General features: G+C 38.6%; 1 protein-coding gene across 3 annotated transcripts; it reads right to left on the bottom strand.

The window, feature by feature from the left end:
- Window positions 1-2,037: 2,037 nt before the first annotated feature.
- HACD1 (3-hydroxyacyl-CoA dehydratase 1) lies at window positions 2,038-19,071 on the bottom strand. 3 transcript variants are annotated; one of them, XM_048951153.1, is made up of 7 exons: window positions 18,769-19,071; window positions 15,302-15,419; window positions 14,206-14,224; window positions 14,038-14,126; window positions 11,396-11,517; window positions 8,919-9,097; window positions 2,038-7,427 (listed from the first exon to the last, which is right to left on the bottom strand). In XM_048951153.1, exons 1-7 carry the CDS (start codon window positions 18,894-18,896, stop codon window positions 7,345-7,347), a joined length of 738 nt encoding a protein of 245 aa, XP_048807110.1. In that variant the 5' UTR covers window positions 18,897-19,071; the 3' UTR covers window positions 2,038-7,344. The 3 variants fall into 3 exon arrangements, with proteins under 3 accessions (XP_048807110.1, XP_048807107.1, XP_048807109.1); XM_048951150.1 differs by having other exon boundaries at window positions 14,038-14,120; window positions 18,769-19,015; XM_048951152.1 differs by lacking the exon at window positions 2,038-7,427 and adding an exon at window positions 7,434-7,721 and having other exon boundaries at window positions 18,769-19,015.
- Window positions 19,072-19,556: the final 485 nt, after the last annotated feature.

Below are 19,556 nucleotides of genomic sequence, written 5' to 3'. Positions count from 1 at the left end.
TATTCCTGTTAAAACATTATCAACTTTCTAAAGATGTAATACCTTGTCTTTTAGTAGCTGTGCATTGTTCTCAAGATTTCCAAGTCCTTTTCAAGCACAATATTATTGTAGTAAGCATGGAGAACAAATTAATAATTAATCTCCATCTGATTTAAATTACTACTTAGAGTTGATAGGGTATGAATATGTTCAAAGTTCTTATTTTGTGATTAGATGAAATTTCTATTTATGAACATTCTGAGGGATTTTTTTTGCATCTTTTTTTTTTCTGAGGGACAGACCCTTCCATTACTTTGCTGGCTGTGATGTAGAGATTGGACAGTAGAATCAACTGAAGTTTCACAGATAACTGCTGTAAAAGACCCTTCTGAAAAGAATTATGGATTATTATTCTTAGCAGTATCACCTCACTCTGAATACAAGACAAAGTAATGTTGCAGTATTTACTTTGAGTTGGCTGCAAGGGTCAGCTGCAAGATCTACAATTTTGTCTTTGTCACTGAGTGAAATCTTGATATTAATGGTTTTCCTAGACTAAATTTACAGAATAAATTGTAATCTGTCGTCTCTGGGACTTGAATTTATTTCTTCCCTTCATGAAGTGAAGGTCTGTTCCATTTTATGCTGCAATTTCAAATACAATAGGTTGAGAGGCAGGTACATTTGGCTACACACCCAGGACTACGTACCCCCTTGAGGGGGTAGAAGAGTGCTTGGGGTGTGAAGTAGTATACTCTCATCTGAATCTTTTTTAACTTATTATCTCTAACTTGTTCTACTGAACCTGGAACAGCCACTTCAGGGCAGGCAAAGTGCCATTTCATGAGTGCAGTACGAGCAGAGACCGCCAAGAGACTGCATATGAAAATCAAAGTTGCTCGGTGACAGCATTCCAATCCAGGAATGTCAAAGCAGCTGTGAGGGCTGATCTACCCTGCCTATTTTTAATTAGATATGTCATTGGCCCTAAATTAATTTCAGAAATAAAAGGTACTTCTGCAGATACATGAAGGAAGATTCTATGACTCCACTGATTGGTGTAATGCAACAGCAGTGTACTGCTGGAGATTTTCTGGTCTTCTGGTGCATTCCACAGGGACCAATGACTGGTTCACATTGCAAAGCTGTAGGCAGGTGAACCACCATGCAACAGCACATACTCTCAAGGAGGTGCTAACAAGTAAGCTACTGCATACATTTTCTTGTTGAATCTAGATTTACACAGTATATGCAAATGATTATCCCACCATGCTCCCGTTGGGACCAGCAGACACTGTTCCACTTGCTTCTGCAGAAATCAGACTGGTTTAGCTTTGATATGGGCCAGGACAAATAAATCCTGTCCTATAAATTTAGATTAGAGTCTACTTCTGCAACTTTCAGATTAGGAGATCTTAGTCTCCATTACAATAACTCTGACTAACAGGATTTAGCCCTTCTATGCAGTTAAAATCCTCAGGGTTACAACCACTTGATTCCTAACTCAAAAGAGGTGGATGTGAATGCTCACATACTGCTTTATATTACTGTCATGGCAACAAAATCCTTCTAACTGCAATGTCGTTGTTATTCATGCAGCAAAGGACACACAGAAGATGTTCACTGCCTCCACCTTCAAAGGTTAATACCACAAAAAGCTCTGTTCCAAAACATCAGAATATCCATTATTGCAATACCTATTTCAGGGCCCTAGCAATGCAATTGTCTTCATACACACTGACTATAAAAGGCTATATGCCTTTTTAATGCTCTACATTGTTCTGTCTTGTTAAAGAGAAGTGAAACCAATCTACTATCCACGTTTATCTATTTTAATGGAATACATTTCAATATAAAAAGAAGGCTTGAGATCTCAAGATTTGTGAAATAATTCCAGATACAAAGGAAAAAAAGTATTTGTAAACAGGTATCAGTTTGGCATAATACTCTTCACTGCTATGTGAACTGATTTTACATGGTATCACAACAACAACAACAAAAAAACAACCAACCAAACAAACAAAAAAAAAACCCACAAAAAACAAAGTACCAAACAAATAGAGCACAGTTTTAAACATCTTTTAATTGATGATGAATTTCTACAGTGCTACAGTGTTAACAATCTCTAAAACAAATATCTGAATCTCTTGCTCAACAAATCTTATAATCTTTGCAAATAAATAAGTTACTAAAAGTATCATACTGTGTGCTTTCCTGTCTGTGTAAACTGCTAACAATAACATATTTCAGGAAAAATAACAATAATGAGCAGCTGCAGTGCATTTACACTTTTAAGAATCTTTAAGTACAATTCCATATATGATACATTTAGATAAATATTTCTGTACTTACACTTTTACAAAGCCATCAATTGAAAGGACATAAAATACATTCAAGACTGAACAGAGCAGAAGAGAACTGTGAACAAAAAGACAATGTTTCAGCTGATACAACGTGAGAAAGTAGTATGCATCTCCATTTTACAACTCTAAAACCACTAGCAGCTGCAGACTTGACTCGACAGCAAGTTCCTATAAGACAGCTAGTTATCCAACATTCAAGTTCTCTACAATTTGTCTTGATTCAGACTTAAATCCACTTTTTAGACTAATTCACTACTGTGACCTAAGAATTCACTGGATAAATCTTCTGTATCCGGCAGTAAGAGTGAATCACTTACTAAGATCTGTAAAACTTTCTGTCCTGCTGAAGGCATAAAAGCTCCTCCATCAGTGGCTTACAATACCAGACACTGAACCAAAAGCACCGTACGCTATTAAGGTGTGCTACTGTGAAAGCAACTTTAAGGAACTATTCTTGGCAGATACTAACCTGCCAGTTCAAGCCCTGCAAAGCTTAGAACTGAAGTTAACTTGAGCAAGGGAACGCAAGAGCTTTGCAGAAACATAAGGTATTTGTTTCTAAAATAGTCATTACAACGCGGATTAAAACACTGTAATGGGCTACAGATAATCATCTATAAAAATGTATGTTCACTGTGAATTGTGAACTGCTCATAAGTGATACATTATCTCAAACACATTTTAAAACACGCGTCTTGAAATAAAATTTAATTTGCATCTTTTAATTTCCATCTTTTGATTCAAAAACACATTTAACCAATCATTTATAAGGAACTGCAGACAGACTGCCTGCATAGAAATTTAGATTGATGAAGCCCCCCTGGTCTTGTGCAGAATACTTACTTGTATACTTGTATTAATTTTCCTTCCCTTTTTCTCTCACGGATTAAACAAAGGCTTGATTCAGAAAAACTGCTAATAAAGCAGCTACTTTAAACCACAGTTTATTGTAACGGCTCTAATTTATTCTCACTTTAATCTATTTAATAATCAATGAAAGATCCAAATATCCACTAAGGTAAGCTGGTATAAAGAGTGCAAGTACCACCGTCAGATCAGTAGCTAAACCTAGATTTAAAATTCATATATTTATTTCTGGCTAAGAAAAGGAAGGTTCCTTCCGCTCACAGAAAAGGTCTCCACTCCTTGTTCATTCCTTGTTAACTAGACAATCTGTCTGTTATCATGAACCTGGCTGAGTGTTATGTTATGAGTAGAAGCATACTGCACAATTTATCCAAGATTGTTAATTTTGAGCCATGTTATTGACAGCAGTGTCACACAGCTGTATTGGAATACCAATAATTCAAAAAATACGTGGTTATAGATGCAGATATAAGCAGCTGAGTGAAGCACAAAACCTTTCTGTAACACACCCTTTGTGCACAGAGATCCCCTCAGCTGATCCCATTAGTTCCTTATGCAGAAGGCATGAGGGCATGTTTAGCTGCCTCTCTTCTCAAATCCTGCATAGACAGAAGTGAGAGAAATGACGCATATTAACCACTGCTCACAACAGCCTCACTGATCCTCTTGGCAGCTAATGTGCAGGATGCAGTTTCACAGCATCAAACCTCTTTGTACCAGCCATATCCTGATGTCAGGACTTGGCTTCCAGATGTGCAGGGCAGAGCTGTGAAATGAGGTGATTCACTCAGTCTGTCCTGGAGCAGCCTTTCCCAGTGTACGTTGAAGGGAACCTCAAGAAATCCAAAAGTTTTCAGCTGGAGTTTCTGTTTATGGTACCACCAATAATAAGAAACGTCATTTAATGATTATGAATCCACTTCCAAAGCCCTGTTCCTATGTATTGTCATGAAAACAAACAAACAAGCAAACAAAAAAACATCCTTAAGGACATACTTTGTATTAATCCATTCCAGAAGGCTTATACAGCACAAGTAAGAAAATACCTTTACACAAACATGTTGTTAAAGAATACATCAAAACATTATAGACACCGAAGCTTGAGTACACACGAATCTTTCATAAACAGGAGGATCCCAGTGCTTTACAAAACAAAGAATATTGCAGAGAGAAATACAAGAAAAGTAGGTGGCAAAAATAAGCTGGAAAGAGAGCACCATATGAAAATCATACTTAATTTTTACGTCCATTGAACAAGCTAATTAAATGTTTCATGGTGTCATACTGAAGTTTAAGTTACACAGGATAGAATCATGGCCCATGTAAGTCAATGGTAAGAGGGCTGTACTCGGAATTATCACTACACTGGAGGACATATGAAGCAAAAAGTATACATTGAGACTTCAGAGCAGACTTCAATCAAAAGAGAAGAGGAAGAAAAGAAGGCGATTCATTTTTTTTTTTTATTTGAAGTCCATGACAAGAAAACTAATCTACATGACAAGCTCTCTGGTCTGTGCAACACTGGATGCAGTAACTTGTAGCTTTATTCTAGAATCATTTAGCAAGACTTGCTGCAGTTGTAAATTACTTTTTAAGTTCCATCATTATGCTGTTGCTTTGTGAAAAAGATTTTAGCAAACAGTGCTGTATTTTTTCAAATACAAAAGGATATAAAAATAGATCCTAGATAGCCATATGATAAGAGCTTTAAACCACAGCGAAAACAAACGTAATATAGCTCAGGTATTCCTGTTATTACAGAAGGAGTATCGCACCCAATAAAAGATTTCAAAATCACATACTGAAAGTATCCAACGCATTTTCAAGAAATTGATAGCTATGGTCTTCAGTGAGCTGCCCTGACAGTTAAAAAAACAGACGCATAACTTAATCTAATTGCATTTACTCCTATTTCATCACACTCTTCTGCTTGCTGAGAAATATTTCTAAGAAGTGCCACAATGTTTGCTTCTCATGGATCAAAACACAAGTATAAAGTTTATAAAACTGTATTCTAAGAACTTGGGACAAATACAACTGCTAGTCTGAACGTGTAACACAAGCATTTTGCTAATCAGTACTGTAAATGTGGTTTATATTTTAAACTTTAAATACTTAGTTACATATAAAACTGAGAAGTAGTAAGTTAACTTATAGCACCTTTGTTCTAAAAATATAAAGATTATGTCTTTTAAAATTCTAAGGAATACAATTATTGTATCTCAAGTCCACACTATCATTTAAAAGAAATCTAATTTCCATGTAAAGAAGACATGGAAGTGTGAAAAATTTAAGGCACAAAATGGAATCTGAGGCTTCAGGATATAGTAAATCCTTCCTTTTCCATCAAATTACCTGATGCATCAGAAGAAACATGTATCTCCAGTTTTCACAATAAGTTGTACTATTGTAGAATCACTGATGCTAAAAATGGAAACTGCCTATTCAAGTATGTAATACAAACTTCTTCCAAAGAAACATTATTTTCCAGTACTGGATTACATGTAACATAAAATCTTCCAAGAAACTGTACGCATGGATAAGCTTTACTGCATCATTCTGTAACCTAACTGATTTCTCTGGTAGGATCTTTCTCCTGATATTCACTGAATATATCATCAGTTCTAGTTACACTTTCACACTAACAAAGCCTCTTCCTTTTACTTGTACTTGTCACACAACAAGAAGTTATACATACTTAATGTCTCAACCTTTCTGACCTGACTTGAACTAATTTTTTTTCTGTTCTCTGGCTGTTTTTTCGAAGATTGACTCTATTCCTCACACCCGAGCTGCTCAAAATATGAGACAGTACTCAGGAAATGACCTCAGCAGATTCAGGAGCATTCTGATTTCCAGCTGCCTGATGCACCTCTTCTGCATGTAGCACACTCTTCCTTTGACATGGCTGAATCTGGAAGCAATATTGTTGCCTGTTCTATTAAGTCTTCTTGTTACATTATTACTTTTCAATCTTTTCTCTCTCTGTCTCCCACTAAGTAGCCACATGTCCCCAAATGCATCATGTTTGCTTTGGTTCTCCCATGTAGTGTCCAACTCCTGTCTATATTTAATCCATACGTTGGACTTCTCCCACTCAGGTATCATACAGTGTCATCTGTAACGTTTATTAATATGCTGTAGATCCCTCTTGCATATTACTGAGGATGTTAATTAGCATTACATAATTCCATTATAAACAATTAATGGGGAGGGAGCAATTAAAATTACAAGATGGGATGATTCAAAGCACAGTTTATATTTTAAGGTACTACTTCAAATAAATTTTATGCCTCTTAGCTAATTATGGGAAGTAAAAATATCTCACTATAACTACAGTTTCTAAATGCCGTACCACCATTTTTCTGCATACATAATTAAAAGTAGAAGAGGAAGCATGTTGACAATCAGTCTTCCTCTGCATATGATTCCTGTTCCAGCCACTGACCATGGGAGGACTGCTCATGGTCACTCCTCAGCATAAGCTTTCAATCAGATAATGCTGTATCTACTGTTTGATATTTCTTTTCAATTAGAAATGAAAATGCAGAGAGACCCAAACTTGCACTGAAAGTCAAGGATTCACCTCCTTTCAAAAATCCTTCTGGAATTCTATAGTGTGATCTTGTAATTCAAAGAATGTTGAACAACACGCTAAAAGTACTTGTAACTGCAAAGGTATAATTTAAAGTACAACTTAAGTAACATTTAAACCCTCTAGACTATGAAACACATCGCTGCCTAATTTATGCTCTGTTTTCCAGAAGACACACTTTCAATACAGCTCATCAACTCTCCTGTTCTTGACGAGGACTACGGGTCATTAAAAGCCTTTCACAATAGAAAGCACATTAGCCAACCATTCAATTTGTTAAAGCTATTTGTCAGCCTACTGAAAATAAGAAAACAATATGTTTGAAGAAATAAACAATTAAAAATCAAAGTTAAACCAGAAATGAAAAGGTAATCTGATGACATATTAATAGTATAAATAATACAGTCCATGTTATTTTATACACAGTTGTTTATTCTTGTTCCATGTTTCAAAACTTGGACTCAGAAAAATCACGGGAAGTTTTGGTTTTTTTACCCTTGTTTTTCCATTAAAAGCACCATAATTACATGGCTCGATTCAATCGTCCTTTTCTACAATCACTTCTCCATGAAGCACCTTTCTTCTCTGCCGCAGCATGTGTAAGTAGAGTTGTGGAAATACTTGATCAAAGCATAAAAGAAAGCAAATTAGATGAAAAAAAAAAATAAATCAGCAGATCACATTATGGAAAAATACACTTTTTCAGAACGAAGAACCAAGTAAAAATTATGGCACGATGTGCCACAGCTGGCCAAGGCAAATAATGAGTCATGAATTTCTCAGTGAGTTCGAAACAGTAATTACTCAGAAGTCAGACAAAGCCCTCCGAAGGAATACTGTTTTCATGGATCTTCCCTCAAAATTTTCTTTGTTTGAACCATTTTTTAGCAGTGCCTGAAGTCTTCAAACCTGTTCTAAGGAAAGAATGTTTGAACATAAAATTTGAGGAGGATCCAAATTTACCCTACTTGTCCAAGTATGAAAAGCTCTGTCCTTCTCCTGGCCTTACTGTATTACCTTTCTTGTGATTCATTTGATCATTATTTTTAAAGCACAGAAAACTGGACTTACTCCTGAAGCATGAAGTTATGCAGACATCTGTAAAACTACTAGTAAGTTATCCTAACTTTTGCTTACCCATATAAATCTCTCTCACTGGCCTCCATGATTTCTTGCAAAAAACAAAGCAAAAAATAAAACACCTCATACTGTGTATCCATACAGCCAAAGTCCAGAATTTTTAGTCAGTTTCTCAAAGGAATACATTTTATAGATGCACAACGCAGCTCCTTTTAACTTCAGTTTTCCTGCTCCTCAGTGCCTTTCCCTTATCTCTTCCTTTATTCCTACCCTCATAGTCCAGAAAGACTAAAATATCCTACTTGCCCGGTTTGCTCTAGTTTCATCCTAGCAGTCATTGTGCTGTATCTATGTCAAGTTGTTTTCTCCTTGTCTGCACTGTTTGGCTGACAGAGAAAATAACAGCAGAAATTCAAAGCAGATGGTCTCTCTAGGCTAGCTCTTGTTAGGCAACTGATCTGTGGTGGCTCCTGATATCAGGGTTTGAGGAAGATCTGGTTAAACATGGGACTGAAGTACATTCAGAGAAGTTTTTGAGGCAAGGTGTGGATTTCTGTGATGGAGAAATTCTGGAAAATTTTGTTTCATGTTTTTCCAAAGTAGGCTCAAATGGTGATTTTCCAAGTTCACACATAAATGGACACTAATAGCAAGAAGAAGGAGAATGTCTGAATCTTGCAAAAAAATCTTTAAGTCGTTGCTTCAAAGCAGCAAAGTAACTAGAAATTCTTGGAGACAACTAGAGACACTTCTGTATTTAAGAAAAAGTATTTTTACTTGTCCATGACCTTAGAATTTTTTTCTCACTGAAACTTTTAAGATGTTCTGAGGTAGATAACAGAAAGTAAAATTTTGGTTTAAACAATTAAAGCACAGCGACACTTGGAACAACAGAAAGCAGGCTTTTAGAGTAGAAAGCATCTAGGAAATTTAACTGCAGGCTGCGTTGTCTGCATTGCTGATAATCGATCATTACATTGTTAGTGTTATTAAAGCTAATTACTTCAGCTAATACTAAAGCTAATACTTACATGGTATATAGGAGAACATGACAATAATAAGGAAGTAATAGTAGTCAAAGGAGACATTGTATTTGTTGGGAAGTCTCAACGAATACATCCCTGTTTTCTTGACATAAGGTAAAGCAGCATATATAGTCAGCAGTTCACCCGCAACTCCAGCAGGATACAAAATGATAAAAAAGTTGTATCTGCATTAAAAAAAAAAAGAAAAACACCATGTGAGAAACAACTCATGAATTTAAAAATTGCAATAGGTTGGAGCATTCCTCTACTAAAATCAAGAACCATATCCTGGGAAGGCACGGAACAACTTCAGTTACTTTTGATAGAGTTACTTTTGCTTACAAGAATGCATTCCCACGTCTTTTTATTTAAAAATAGAGAATATCAGAATTTGTGCATCTCTGTCCTGCACTTAAAAAAAATCATTCTCCAAATTTGAACTCTCCAATACTGTTGTTCCTTTTTTTTTTTTTTTTAATGTATTTTTTTATTTACTAACCTTGCTCCCACCGTCAGAGATAGGACTAAGAGCAGAACTGGATCCCAAATTCAGACAATGCTATGCATCCTTGCCACAGCGCATGCACACTGTGTCAGTGCTACATATCGTAACTTATTTGAAGAAACTGGAAATGGTGAAATATCAGAAGCCTGTTTTACCAATTGCCACATGGCAAATAGTAGTAGTAACAGTAATAGTGGTAGCAGCAACATTAACTATTAAAAATAAAGAAAATGAGAGCGCCAAAAATTTAGCAACTCCATTTCAAAATAGGCAGAACATGTGCAAATAAAGGGCAAACACACCGATTTTAAAGAAAATGTGGCTTGAATGTCAGAGGTCACATTAGTGTAGACATAATAAAAAAATGTCATCAACAGGGTTTCTTTGTCCTTATGCACAGTGCATCACGTAGATTCTAAGCAACAGCTCTGAAGTTCACACAGGGGAACAGCAGTGAGCCATCATATAGAGTGTGTGAGAAATGTCCAGTGTGCATTACATGGCCAAAAGAGAGGAGATCCAGCATGGTAGCAGCTGAACATGAAATCCTCTTAGAAGCCAATGGGCTTAGAGGACTCACAGGTCAGAGAGCAGGTATGTGAGGTATAGGCAGGCACTACTGCAATGACTTACACAGACTGTCTCTGTACAGTGAAAAAAAACCAACAAAGTAAATATCCTAAGCTAACATTTAGATCATACCCATACCATTGCCTTTGCCTGTGGACAGGTAAATGTTTTAAAATTATTAAATAAGTTAAAGATTAAAAAAGTTCAGCTCCTTGGGAATACTGAATTTATGCTCCGTTGTGCAGTCTGATTCTCTGTAAACCTTGATAGAATATTTTGAACTCCATAAAAAGATATACATGTTCAAATATTTTGTTTCTATACTTCACAAAACAGCTCTGCTGTGAGAACGGCAGCTCCCAGAATTGCATATTATAAGGAAAAAAAAAAAATTGACCATTCAAGATCCACTGACTTGGTGACAAAAAGCATCATTGTCAATATTGTCAATATAGTAATTTCTGAATGCATTTCTCCTACTGAAGCCTAAAAAAACCCATCATTAATGAAGCCAGACCTGATTCTTTGTAAGTTTGACATTTGTTGCTTAGACATTACCAAACCTACCACTTTCAGTATTAACAAAAACGATCATATTTTAAGAATGGACATAATCATTGGACACATCAAAAAAGAGCATTAGAAGCACCAGAACCACATTATCTACAAAACACAGGCAAGTAGAAGAAGCAAACAAGCTCATTAAATGAACATATCACCCGTGCCAAATGTAGGAAAGGTATTTTCTTTCTAAGAGTGGAAGTCTGTCTTGAACTCTATCTACATAGATACTTACTCTTCCAGTTAATCTCCTGACAAGCACGTAGTGTCTGTAATTTATGTGGCACAGTGATGGACCTGAATTGTGTTTCAAAATCAAAGCAGTTTTGATACAGAACACACATTTTACGTGGGCTAAACTTTGTCAATATTTAGCTTCACTACATTAATGTAACATTACAAAAACTCTGATAGAGCACAACTTCTTATATAGTAATATAATTTATTTGAAATTAGTGACAGCAGCTCCCATTATTTCAAAGGTGTTAAGTCTACAGAGACTGATACGTGCTTAATCTTAGGCATCGCATTCGGAAGGATCTGAAGGAGTCGTACTGTAAGTTAAAAGGTGACTCCAAAGATAAGGAAGAAATATGAAATTAAATGAAAACAGAGTTTAGACCACAAGACACAGAAAGGGAGGAACAAATCACGTCCAAAAATATCAACTAATTGTTTTTAACATTTTGAACGGACTTACAATAATCTCAAATACAGAAAGCCACCAGCTTGCACTCTGCTGACACATAACCAAAGCTCAAACATCTGCTCTCCTGTGTGTTAGCTCAGCATGCGTGAAACTAACATGCACAGAACCACGACAAACTGAAGTGCAAGACATCTCCACCTGGCCCATTTAATGAAGTATGGCAAATGGTTGAGCAGGTTGAATGTGTAGAAGGAATATCGAGTAATCTCTGTCACAGTCCACACGACCAGAAAAAGAATAACGCTTTCCTCATTCTGGATCTGCAGAAGTATAAAGAACCAACACATCCTTCATCCTTAAGCTTCTTTTCTGAGTAAACTGCAACAGACTTCTGTTTAAGATATATGGAACAGAACTAACACCTTGTAAAGAAAGACAATTCTGGCATAAAAGTGACATGCTGAAACAGTTACTACGAGGTGTTCTATATCATCTGTATTTGCTAACAGACAGACACTTAGCAAACTGAGCAGCCTTTATCCACTGTGCAAATTTAGAAAAACATAACTAATATTTGAGCTTATTCCTCCTCTTTAGCTGCACTTCCACTATGCTGTTTCCCCGCTTTGTCTTGACTTATTTATTGCTCCTCAAAATACTAAAATGAAAATACTACCTAATGTATATTCTTTTTATGATCAGCTTTTACCCATTCCACATTTCACTACTATCTGCCTTTATCTGGATTTTCTCTTACTTTCCTGTAATCTAAACCGCCATGAAATTTTGGATGACAGGAATTGTTTAGTCTACTAACTGAGCTTAGTAGCAGATCAAATCAGGCTGCAAGACAGTCAAGGAGTTGGAAAAGATCGCTCACTGAAGAGTGATTCATACATCAGGAGTTTGGGGTAAAACTGTTCAACTCTTCTGTTTAAGGTTTATACTCTGAGTCATTAAACTGCCTCATCAGTAGGTAACACATTTATCTGCTGCTTCAAAATAGCAATTATTTTTCACTCTAAGTGAAAAAATAAACAGAAGTCCTCAAAGTGAAAGAAGGCACATGGAGAAGCACTGGATTCTGAGAAGAATTACGAGCAAGTTAATGCGGTTTAAAAGTAATTTTCTTTAAAAGGGGGAATTTTGTAATACAATTCCATGCCTGAAGTCTGAAAAGCTGCAGAGATGTCTTGAAATAAACACAATTTTGTTAAAATGACAAAAAAAAAAGAGGAAATTGCTTTTTTTAAAAAATAAAATACTACATGGTGACAAAGTTTAATACATCATAAAGATGTAAGTGATCATCATCTCATAAAATTGCACCTCAATGTGTCAGTCAAAGATGCACCTTCAGTAAAAGGATCTCACAAACATCCACAAAATAGAAAGGAGATAGAAGAATATCTCCAAACTCACGAACAAACAGCAACCACGAACAGATAAGCAAAGGAGAAGACAGAATTAGGTTGTTCTTAACCTCATGTGATTACAAACAAACATTGATAACCCAAACTTGGATTCATGCCACAGCATTGAATCAGACCAGAAGTGCTTTAAATAAGTATGCAGAGAATTCCTATTTGTTGCCTTGCAAATCTCCAGTCAAGTACAGAGGTGTGGGTCTGGCTATTATCACTACCATGCCTCTCACCACCTAGCATGACCCTGAACATTCATGCCTGCTAGGCAGTAACAGCATGAAATGCAATCAGACATACATTTAGATGTAGTTTTCTTGGACACAGCTTGACCTACTGTACTGAAGACTGAGAAATGACAGGATATGCTAAAGATTACTACTGCACTGCAAATGACAAAAAGTGGCAAAAAGCTGCACTATATTTCAGCATTCGTGAAAACAATCAACATGAAAAAAAGTAGTTAATAATTGATTTTTTTTCCTCAAGAAAAAAATGAAAGTACTGAAAATGCTTAACTTAAACAGAAAAAAAAAATCAGAAACATATATTCTGTAGTTAAAAAAAAAAAAAAAAAAAAAAAAAAAGCAATAGTAAAGGAAAAGATGAAGTGTAGAGAACTGAAATTAAGGGATTTGACAACCAAGGCAGTAATGGTATCTCACTGGAAGACAGGCATGTGCCATCTGCTGGTGAGACAGTTTAATGGCTCAGCTTTTTAAATTTAAAGGAATACAGGAGCAAACTCAAAATTTACCCCTGAATTCTTATGTGCCCTTTACAGAAAGCAGAATGCATATCCTACTTCTAGCTGTATGCAGTCTGCTCATTTCATTCTGCTAACAAATCACTAGATTTACAATAACCACCTACAGCCAGGCAAATAAATCACTGACATTTATTCAGGACTTCAAGTGTGCCTCCGGCACACTGAAAAACTTGATAGATTTTTAATGAAAATAATTCAGTATGCAGGCTATCAAATATTGATATTACATTACATTACATTAAAGTCTTGGGAAGGTTCCTAAAACAAACTGCGAAATTACAACCACGTATGTTCACGTTAATTCAATGTAAGTCATATTTTCATTTAGATACATTCAGAGAGTGATAAATTACATTCTTGAAAGGCAACACATGACACGATGGTATGTTTGTAGGTGAACAGAAGCACTGGTCATTGATAGCACGTATGCAGACCAGAGCTGGCACGATACTACAGACAGGGTTGTTTAACAGCTAACACCCAGACCCCCCTCCTGGGGAGAAGTACATGGATTCAGTTCTGTAACTCCAGCTTCTAAACTGTACTCAAGTCTATAAGCATTCTCTGTAATTCGTCTCCCTGGTGAAAAGAGAACTGTATTAATAATTCCTTAGTAAAAACTCAAAACAATTTGCTCATGCACATACCTGCTTTATACTATGCGCAATGAACCACACCATGAAGATTCTTGAACTCACTTGGACCCCAGTCACAAGCACAGATGTGTGAACTATTCCTTGAAAAGAGAAACATGTTATCTCTGCTCCACAACTGATGTTTCATTTGGCTCAGGAGAAACTACAGGAAGAACTCACCAACTGCACAGTGGACTACCTGTAAACAGAAATAAGTTAAAGGTTACTGGCTTACAGTGTGTTACTGTCTGTACTACAAACACGGCCTTTTATGTATTTATATAAACTCAAGCTTAATTCTTACATTTTTTGGTTTTTTTTCCTCCAACCAACATTTCACGTTACACATAAATACACACAAAAGCACCAGTAACTAGTGCTGAGATGAGTTCAGTGTAAACACTGTGAATGAGAGACTTATTTTCCTAGTTTCGTATGTTGAATATTGAGGTATTTACAAAGTGTTTATTTTTTCAACTGATAAACTCCCATTATCTTACCCAAATAATAATTTTACAGAACAATGTGGGAGGAGTCATACAAGGCATGCAAAATGCATAGCAATTTTACAATTTTCTGTATTTGTTATGGATTAATTAATTATTATCATTCCGCTAATTATAGCTACAAATCTTCAGATTTATTTTCTGGTCAGTGATGCTTAGCAAACAGAGTGCTTTTCATTATTGTCATGGATTCAAGTGGAATTGTTATTGTGGAAGTTTAATAGCATAAAAGCCTACGACAGCTGGCCTTGTGATTTTAAATTGCTGTTTGAACGACAGATGTTATGGGCAGATTGAGAAAAAGAGCCAAAATGTAGATAAGAGCTCTTTGCTGTGCCTGGAAAAGAATCATGACTGCTCAATAAATCCAACAGCTTCATTCTGTAGATGTACCATAAATTTAGACCACAAGTGCACAATTGGCCCAAGTCACGCTGTTTCAAAAGTGCTGTGAACAACTTGTACAGACCCTGTTGTAATGAGGTACACAGGACATGCCAATCCAGTCTGGGAATAAGCAGAAGCAAAGCAGTTCCCAGGGAACATCTGATTTAAAACCAATATTACAGTTAATTTTCAAAAAAGGTGCTCCTTTATTTCAACAAATCTCCTTGCTCTCACAAACAAGCAAACAAAAAAATTATCATCAAATAATAAAGATAAAACATCTTTTAGTACTCATACAATATTTTCATATTGAATTCAGGTTAATAATGTATTTGCCTATGATATGCAGAATCCAGAAAAATAAACTGATGTTTGAAATTTACCTCAAGCAAAGCGAATGTCTGGAAAAATTTAAGTATCTTTTGCACGCTTCTGAATAAACCTCTGTGTGTTCCTCTCTGGATATAAAATCGTGCCATGGCAATACCCAATACCAACCACCTACAAAAGAAAGAGAATGGATACCTTTCAAATAAAAATTCTAAAGCTTTCCATCTAATATAAATAATTTAGTACAACATTTTCTTACTGAATACCTTTGCGTCTTCACTTGTTGGTGTTCTTAGGAGATTATTAAAAATACCCTTAGACCTAAATATTATGAAATGCTATATCAACATTAAACTTCTTAAACTCTTAACCTGGAAAAGGATAGAGAAGGATTTGTTTACCTTCAGAGGATTAACTTGAATTACTTAACCCAGGGGCCCAACACACTTTTCACTAGCAGTGGCTACACATTTTCTACCACTAAATCCTCACACACCTTTACTGTGGATTACTGTTATTTGAACTCAGATTTTGGGTCTCAGGTTTGCACACACAAAAGACTGTCACCTGTGCACACTGTTTTCACATTCTTCATTACCCCTTAACGCTTCAGTTTCAGAACTGACAAGTGACCACCATGCTTCTATTCTACAACTCAGAGGTAATGACAAGTCACCTCAGAAAAGCAGATTCTGATGTGTTGAAAGACCCACGCTCTGTGCTCCTGGCTTCCAGAGATGAGAATATTAAACGAACACATTTGAAGGTGTTGGCTAATTTTTCCAATTTTTTTTTTTTTTAAGGAATCAGTACACCACCAACTGATGGATCAACTGATCATCCTTCCAGTGTAAATGCAGTAAAGTATCTTTTAATCAAAGTGAAATGTGACATAAAATTCAAACTGAGATCTCAAATGAAAATGGATTAAAAAACCCCATTTCACAGCTACATTTGTTATGACTCTCACCCCTCATCTCAGATCTAGAGCAACAACCCAAGGTATGCGCAGTTGCTTCCACATAATTAATCCATGTTTATATAATGAACTTTTTCCAAACAATGTACCATATGTTCTGTTACTAATCCACAGTTACACAAACATTCTCACAAACATCGCACTAGGGACCCCTGAAACTTCAGGTTTAAATCCACAAAGGCTAAGGATAAAATGTCTTTAATTGACTTAAAGGCATAGCCAGAACTACAAGTGATATTTTCAGGGTTAAAAATGAAAATACATAAATTGCAATAACATCAATTTAACTTCTTGTCTGAGGATAGTTGGGAACAATGATTCAGTTCTCTTACCCTCCATAGAACCATTGCAAGCAAAGCTGTACAGCAACATGAACTGTGGCTAAGGAAGGCCAAAGAGAAACAGCAGTGGAGTCTGAGAAATATTCTGAGGCAGATTTGGTGAATATATAGATATTCAGGGAAACATATACATAAACATTTGGATAAAACTTTAACTCTTTCCCTGCTCTTATACTCTTCCCTATAGATAAGAGACTGGCTAAAGTTGATAAGCAGATAGCAGGAAAGATGGTTATCTGATTGGACACATTATGCTGTAACAGCATGAGTCCTGCATGGATCGTAACAGCTCTGTATTCCCTTTGGATGGTACACACTTCAGCATCAGTCCTGTGACAACTGCCTCACACAGGGCCTACTACTGCATTGTCCTTTGCTTCGTCCAGTCCAACAGTGCATGATAGCATGTCAAATCTATATACAGCCAGGCTTCCCCATACTGTAGGAATGATTCCCTTCCTTCACCCCTTCTGCTTTAATCTTATGAATCCAGTCTGCCAGAGCTACAACATTTACGCCCTAAAAAAATTACTCAGATTTTACAGCAGATTTTAAATCTGAATGTACTCATTTTAGGTTGTCTCCCATCACGACCAGAGGAGGAATCACTGGAATCTCACTGCCAGTCCTTCACAGCCAGGCTGCCATTTTACAATGAAGTGTGTGATAAGGGGAAGGTGACAGTGAGTTTCTATCCAGCTGGCAGGATGGCTTTGATAGCAGCAGCTTGAAAAGTCAAGTTACACCTCATCTAAGCAGACACTTTCCTCACTTTCTTCTGCTATAAAAGGTCTGCAGGGAGCAGTCTTGGGCTACATCCAGATGCAGAGACTGAAAATATGTTTGTCTTAAATAATTATTGGGAGATTTGGAATCTTTGACAATTACTTCATTTAGCCTTCAGTAGCTTTGATTTTGGATTTCAGGAAAGCTGTAGTAGTGCATATTGTAAATCAGCAGGTGGTGTAAAAGAATTAGTTTAACAAAGGTAAAATTTTCAGTTGGGACTTTCAGTAGAGCCAGGTACTGACATATCATTTTTATCTCTGAATGCATCCCTCTAATCTTCATTAGAAAGAAAGATAAAGTGCAATTCTGCATTACGTTGGTTGTTAACACAGGCTTCTATACCAGACAGGCAGTTACAGTTCTAGAAATACTTTACTATACTAAACTCTTTGGAGAACTGCACTGTTCTCATTTACAGATGGTGCCCCAGTGAAATGTTTCTCTCCTTCAAAATTTTATTTTTCACTTAAACTGTAACCTGTTTGAAAGAATTGTAAGAATGTGTTCTTCTCTCTTAATACTCTGCTTTCACACAAACTGCGCAGGTGAGCAAATCTAAATCCCTCGGGGAGGGAGGGGGGGGATGAAGGAGGAGAGACAGAATCAGCACCTCGCCCCAAAGCTAAGTGTTCAACCATCTTCCACACGTACATGTAAAAGCCACGTGAGCTCTGACTCTTGCCACGAAGTGGAAATCAACGGAGGGTTTTTCGGCACATACGTGACACGCATTAGTTAGTGGCACAAAGTTTCAGAAGTGGAAATACCTGCTTCAGGCACTGAAGATATAAACCCGAACGCTCGCATCATCCTTCACCCCAAACAAACAGCCATTCCCCTCAGCACTGCAGTACCGAGCGCTCCACACGAGCCCACGGGCGCCTGCAGCCCAACCCGAGTCACCTCACGCCGCCGCAACGACAGCAGGAGCCGAGCGCCATAGGAGCGACACCGCTGTGTGGGTTTCTGCCCCGCACGGCTCCGGCCCGCACACCGCCAGCCCGGCCGAGCGCCGGAGCCCCTCCGGCACCGAGACAGCCACGGCAGCAGCGCCGGGAGCTTGGAACCCCCCCGGAGGGCGCGGGACGGCCCGAGGGCGGTTGGCGGTGGAAGGAGCAGGCTCCGTGGGCGCAGCCCGCGCGGCACCCCCGCCGGCATTCCTGGCCCGGCTATACTTAACCTCCGCCGCGGGCTCCGGGATGACGCGCTCGCTGCTGGTAACGCTGCACCGTATTAGGCAATGCCGGGCAGGCGAGGGCTCGCCCGACTCACCGCGGCTCCCCGGCGCCCCGGGACCGCGTCCCGCCGCCCCGCGATCGCCGCCGCCCGATCCCCAGGCCGAGCTGCTCCGGCCCCGCCGCTCCGCGCCCGCCCGCGGCGCCGCGCCGCCGCCCGCCCGCCGCCCGCTCACCCCGCGGTCATGGCGATGTTGTAGAAGATGAGCCAGGCCGTAGCCAGGGCGCCCAGGCTCCTCTTCTTGCCGTTCTCCTTCTCCTCCACAGAGCCGTTGCTGCTTCCGTCCTCCTCGCTGGACGCCATGGTTCCCCGCGGGCAAGGAGCGCACAGCCGCGGGGAGGAGGGGCTCCCTCCGCGGCGGGGCTGAGGCCGCGCTGACAGCTGGACCTCGCGCTGTCTCTCACCCCATCTGTCTTCCTCGAGGGCCGCCGCTCGCCGCCCGCCGCTCACATGGCGCCGCGCGCTCCTCCCTCCGCCCCTGTGGGCTCCCGGGCACGCCTGCGGGCGGAGGGCGGAACGGCCTCAGAGGGGGCGGCCGCCGGGCAGCACCGTGTGGGCCCCCAGCTGGAAGCTGTCATAGAACCATCACTAAGGCTGGGAAAGACAGCTAAGATCACTTAGGCCAGCTGTCAACCCATCACATCTGCAAGTTCTTCTATGCTTCTAGGGACGATGAGTCCACCACTTCCCTGGGGATCTGGTTCCAATAATACCTCAACACTCTTTTGGACATTTTTCCTAATATCCTGAACCTCCCTGGGGCAACTTAAGGTCCTTACCCCTTATCATATCACTGTTACCTCCTTTCAGGTGAATGTAGAGAGCGATGAGGTTTCCCCTGAGCCTTCTTTTCTCCAGACTGAGCAATCCCAGTTCCCTCAGCCGCTCCCCATCAGATTTGTGCTCCAGACCCCACACCAGCTTTACTGTCCTACTCTGGACACGCTTCAGGGCCTTGATGTC

This window comes from Lagopus muta, chromosome 7 (assembly GCF_023343835.1).
Source record: "Lagopus muta isolate bLagMut1 chromosome 7, bLagMut1 primary, whole genome shotgun sequence".
Taxonomy (NCBI): Eukaryota; Metazoa; Chordata; class Aves; order Galliformes; family Phasianidae; genus Lagopus; species Lagopus muta.
The sequence above is the reverse complement of the archived record's forward strand: the minus strand, read 5'-3'. Positions and strand labels throughout refer to the sequence as shown.

Coding starts and splice junctions, on each gene's coding strand:
- HACD1 (XM_048951153.1), bottom strand. CDS start 18,896: ATGGCGTCCAGCGAGGAGGACGGAAGCAGCAACGGCTCTGTGGAGGAG. Junction 11,518..14,037: donor TTGCGCATAGTATAAAGCAG/GTATGTGCATGA, acceptor ATACTTCTGCAG/ATCCAGAATGAGGAAAGCGT. Junction 7,428..8,918: donor CATGTTCTCCTATATACCAT/GTAAGTATTAGC, acceptor GCTTTGATCAAG/TATTTCCACAACTCTACTTA.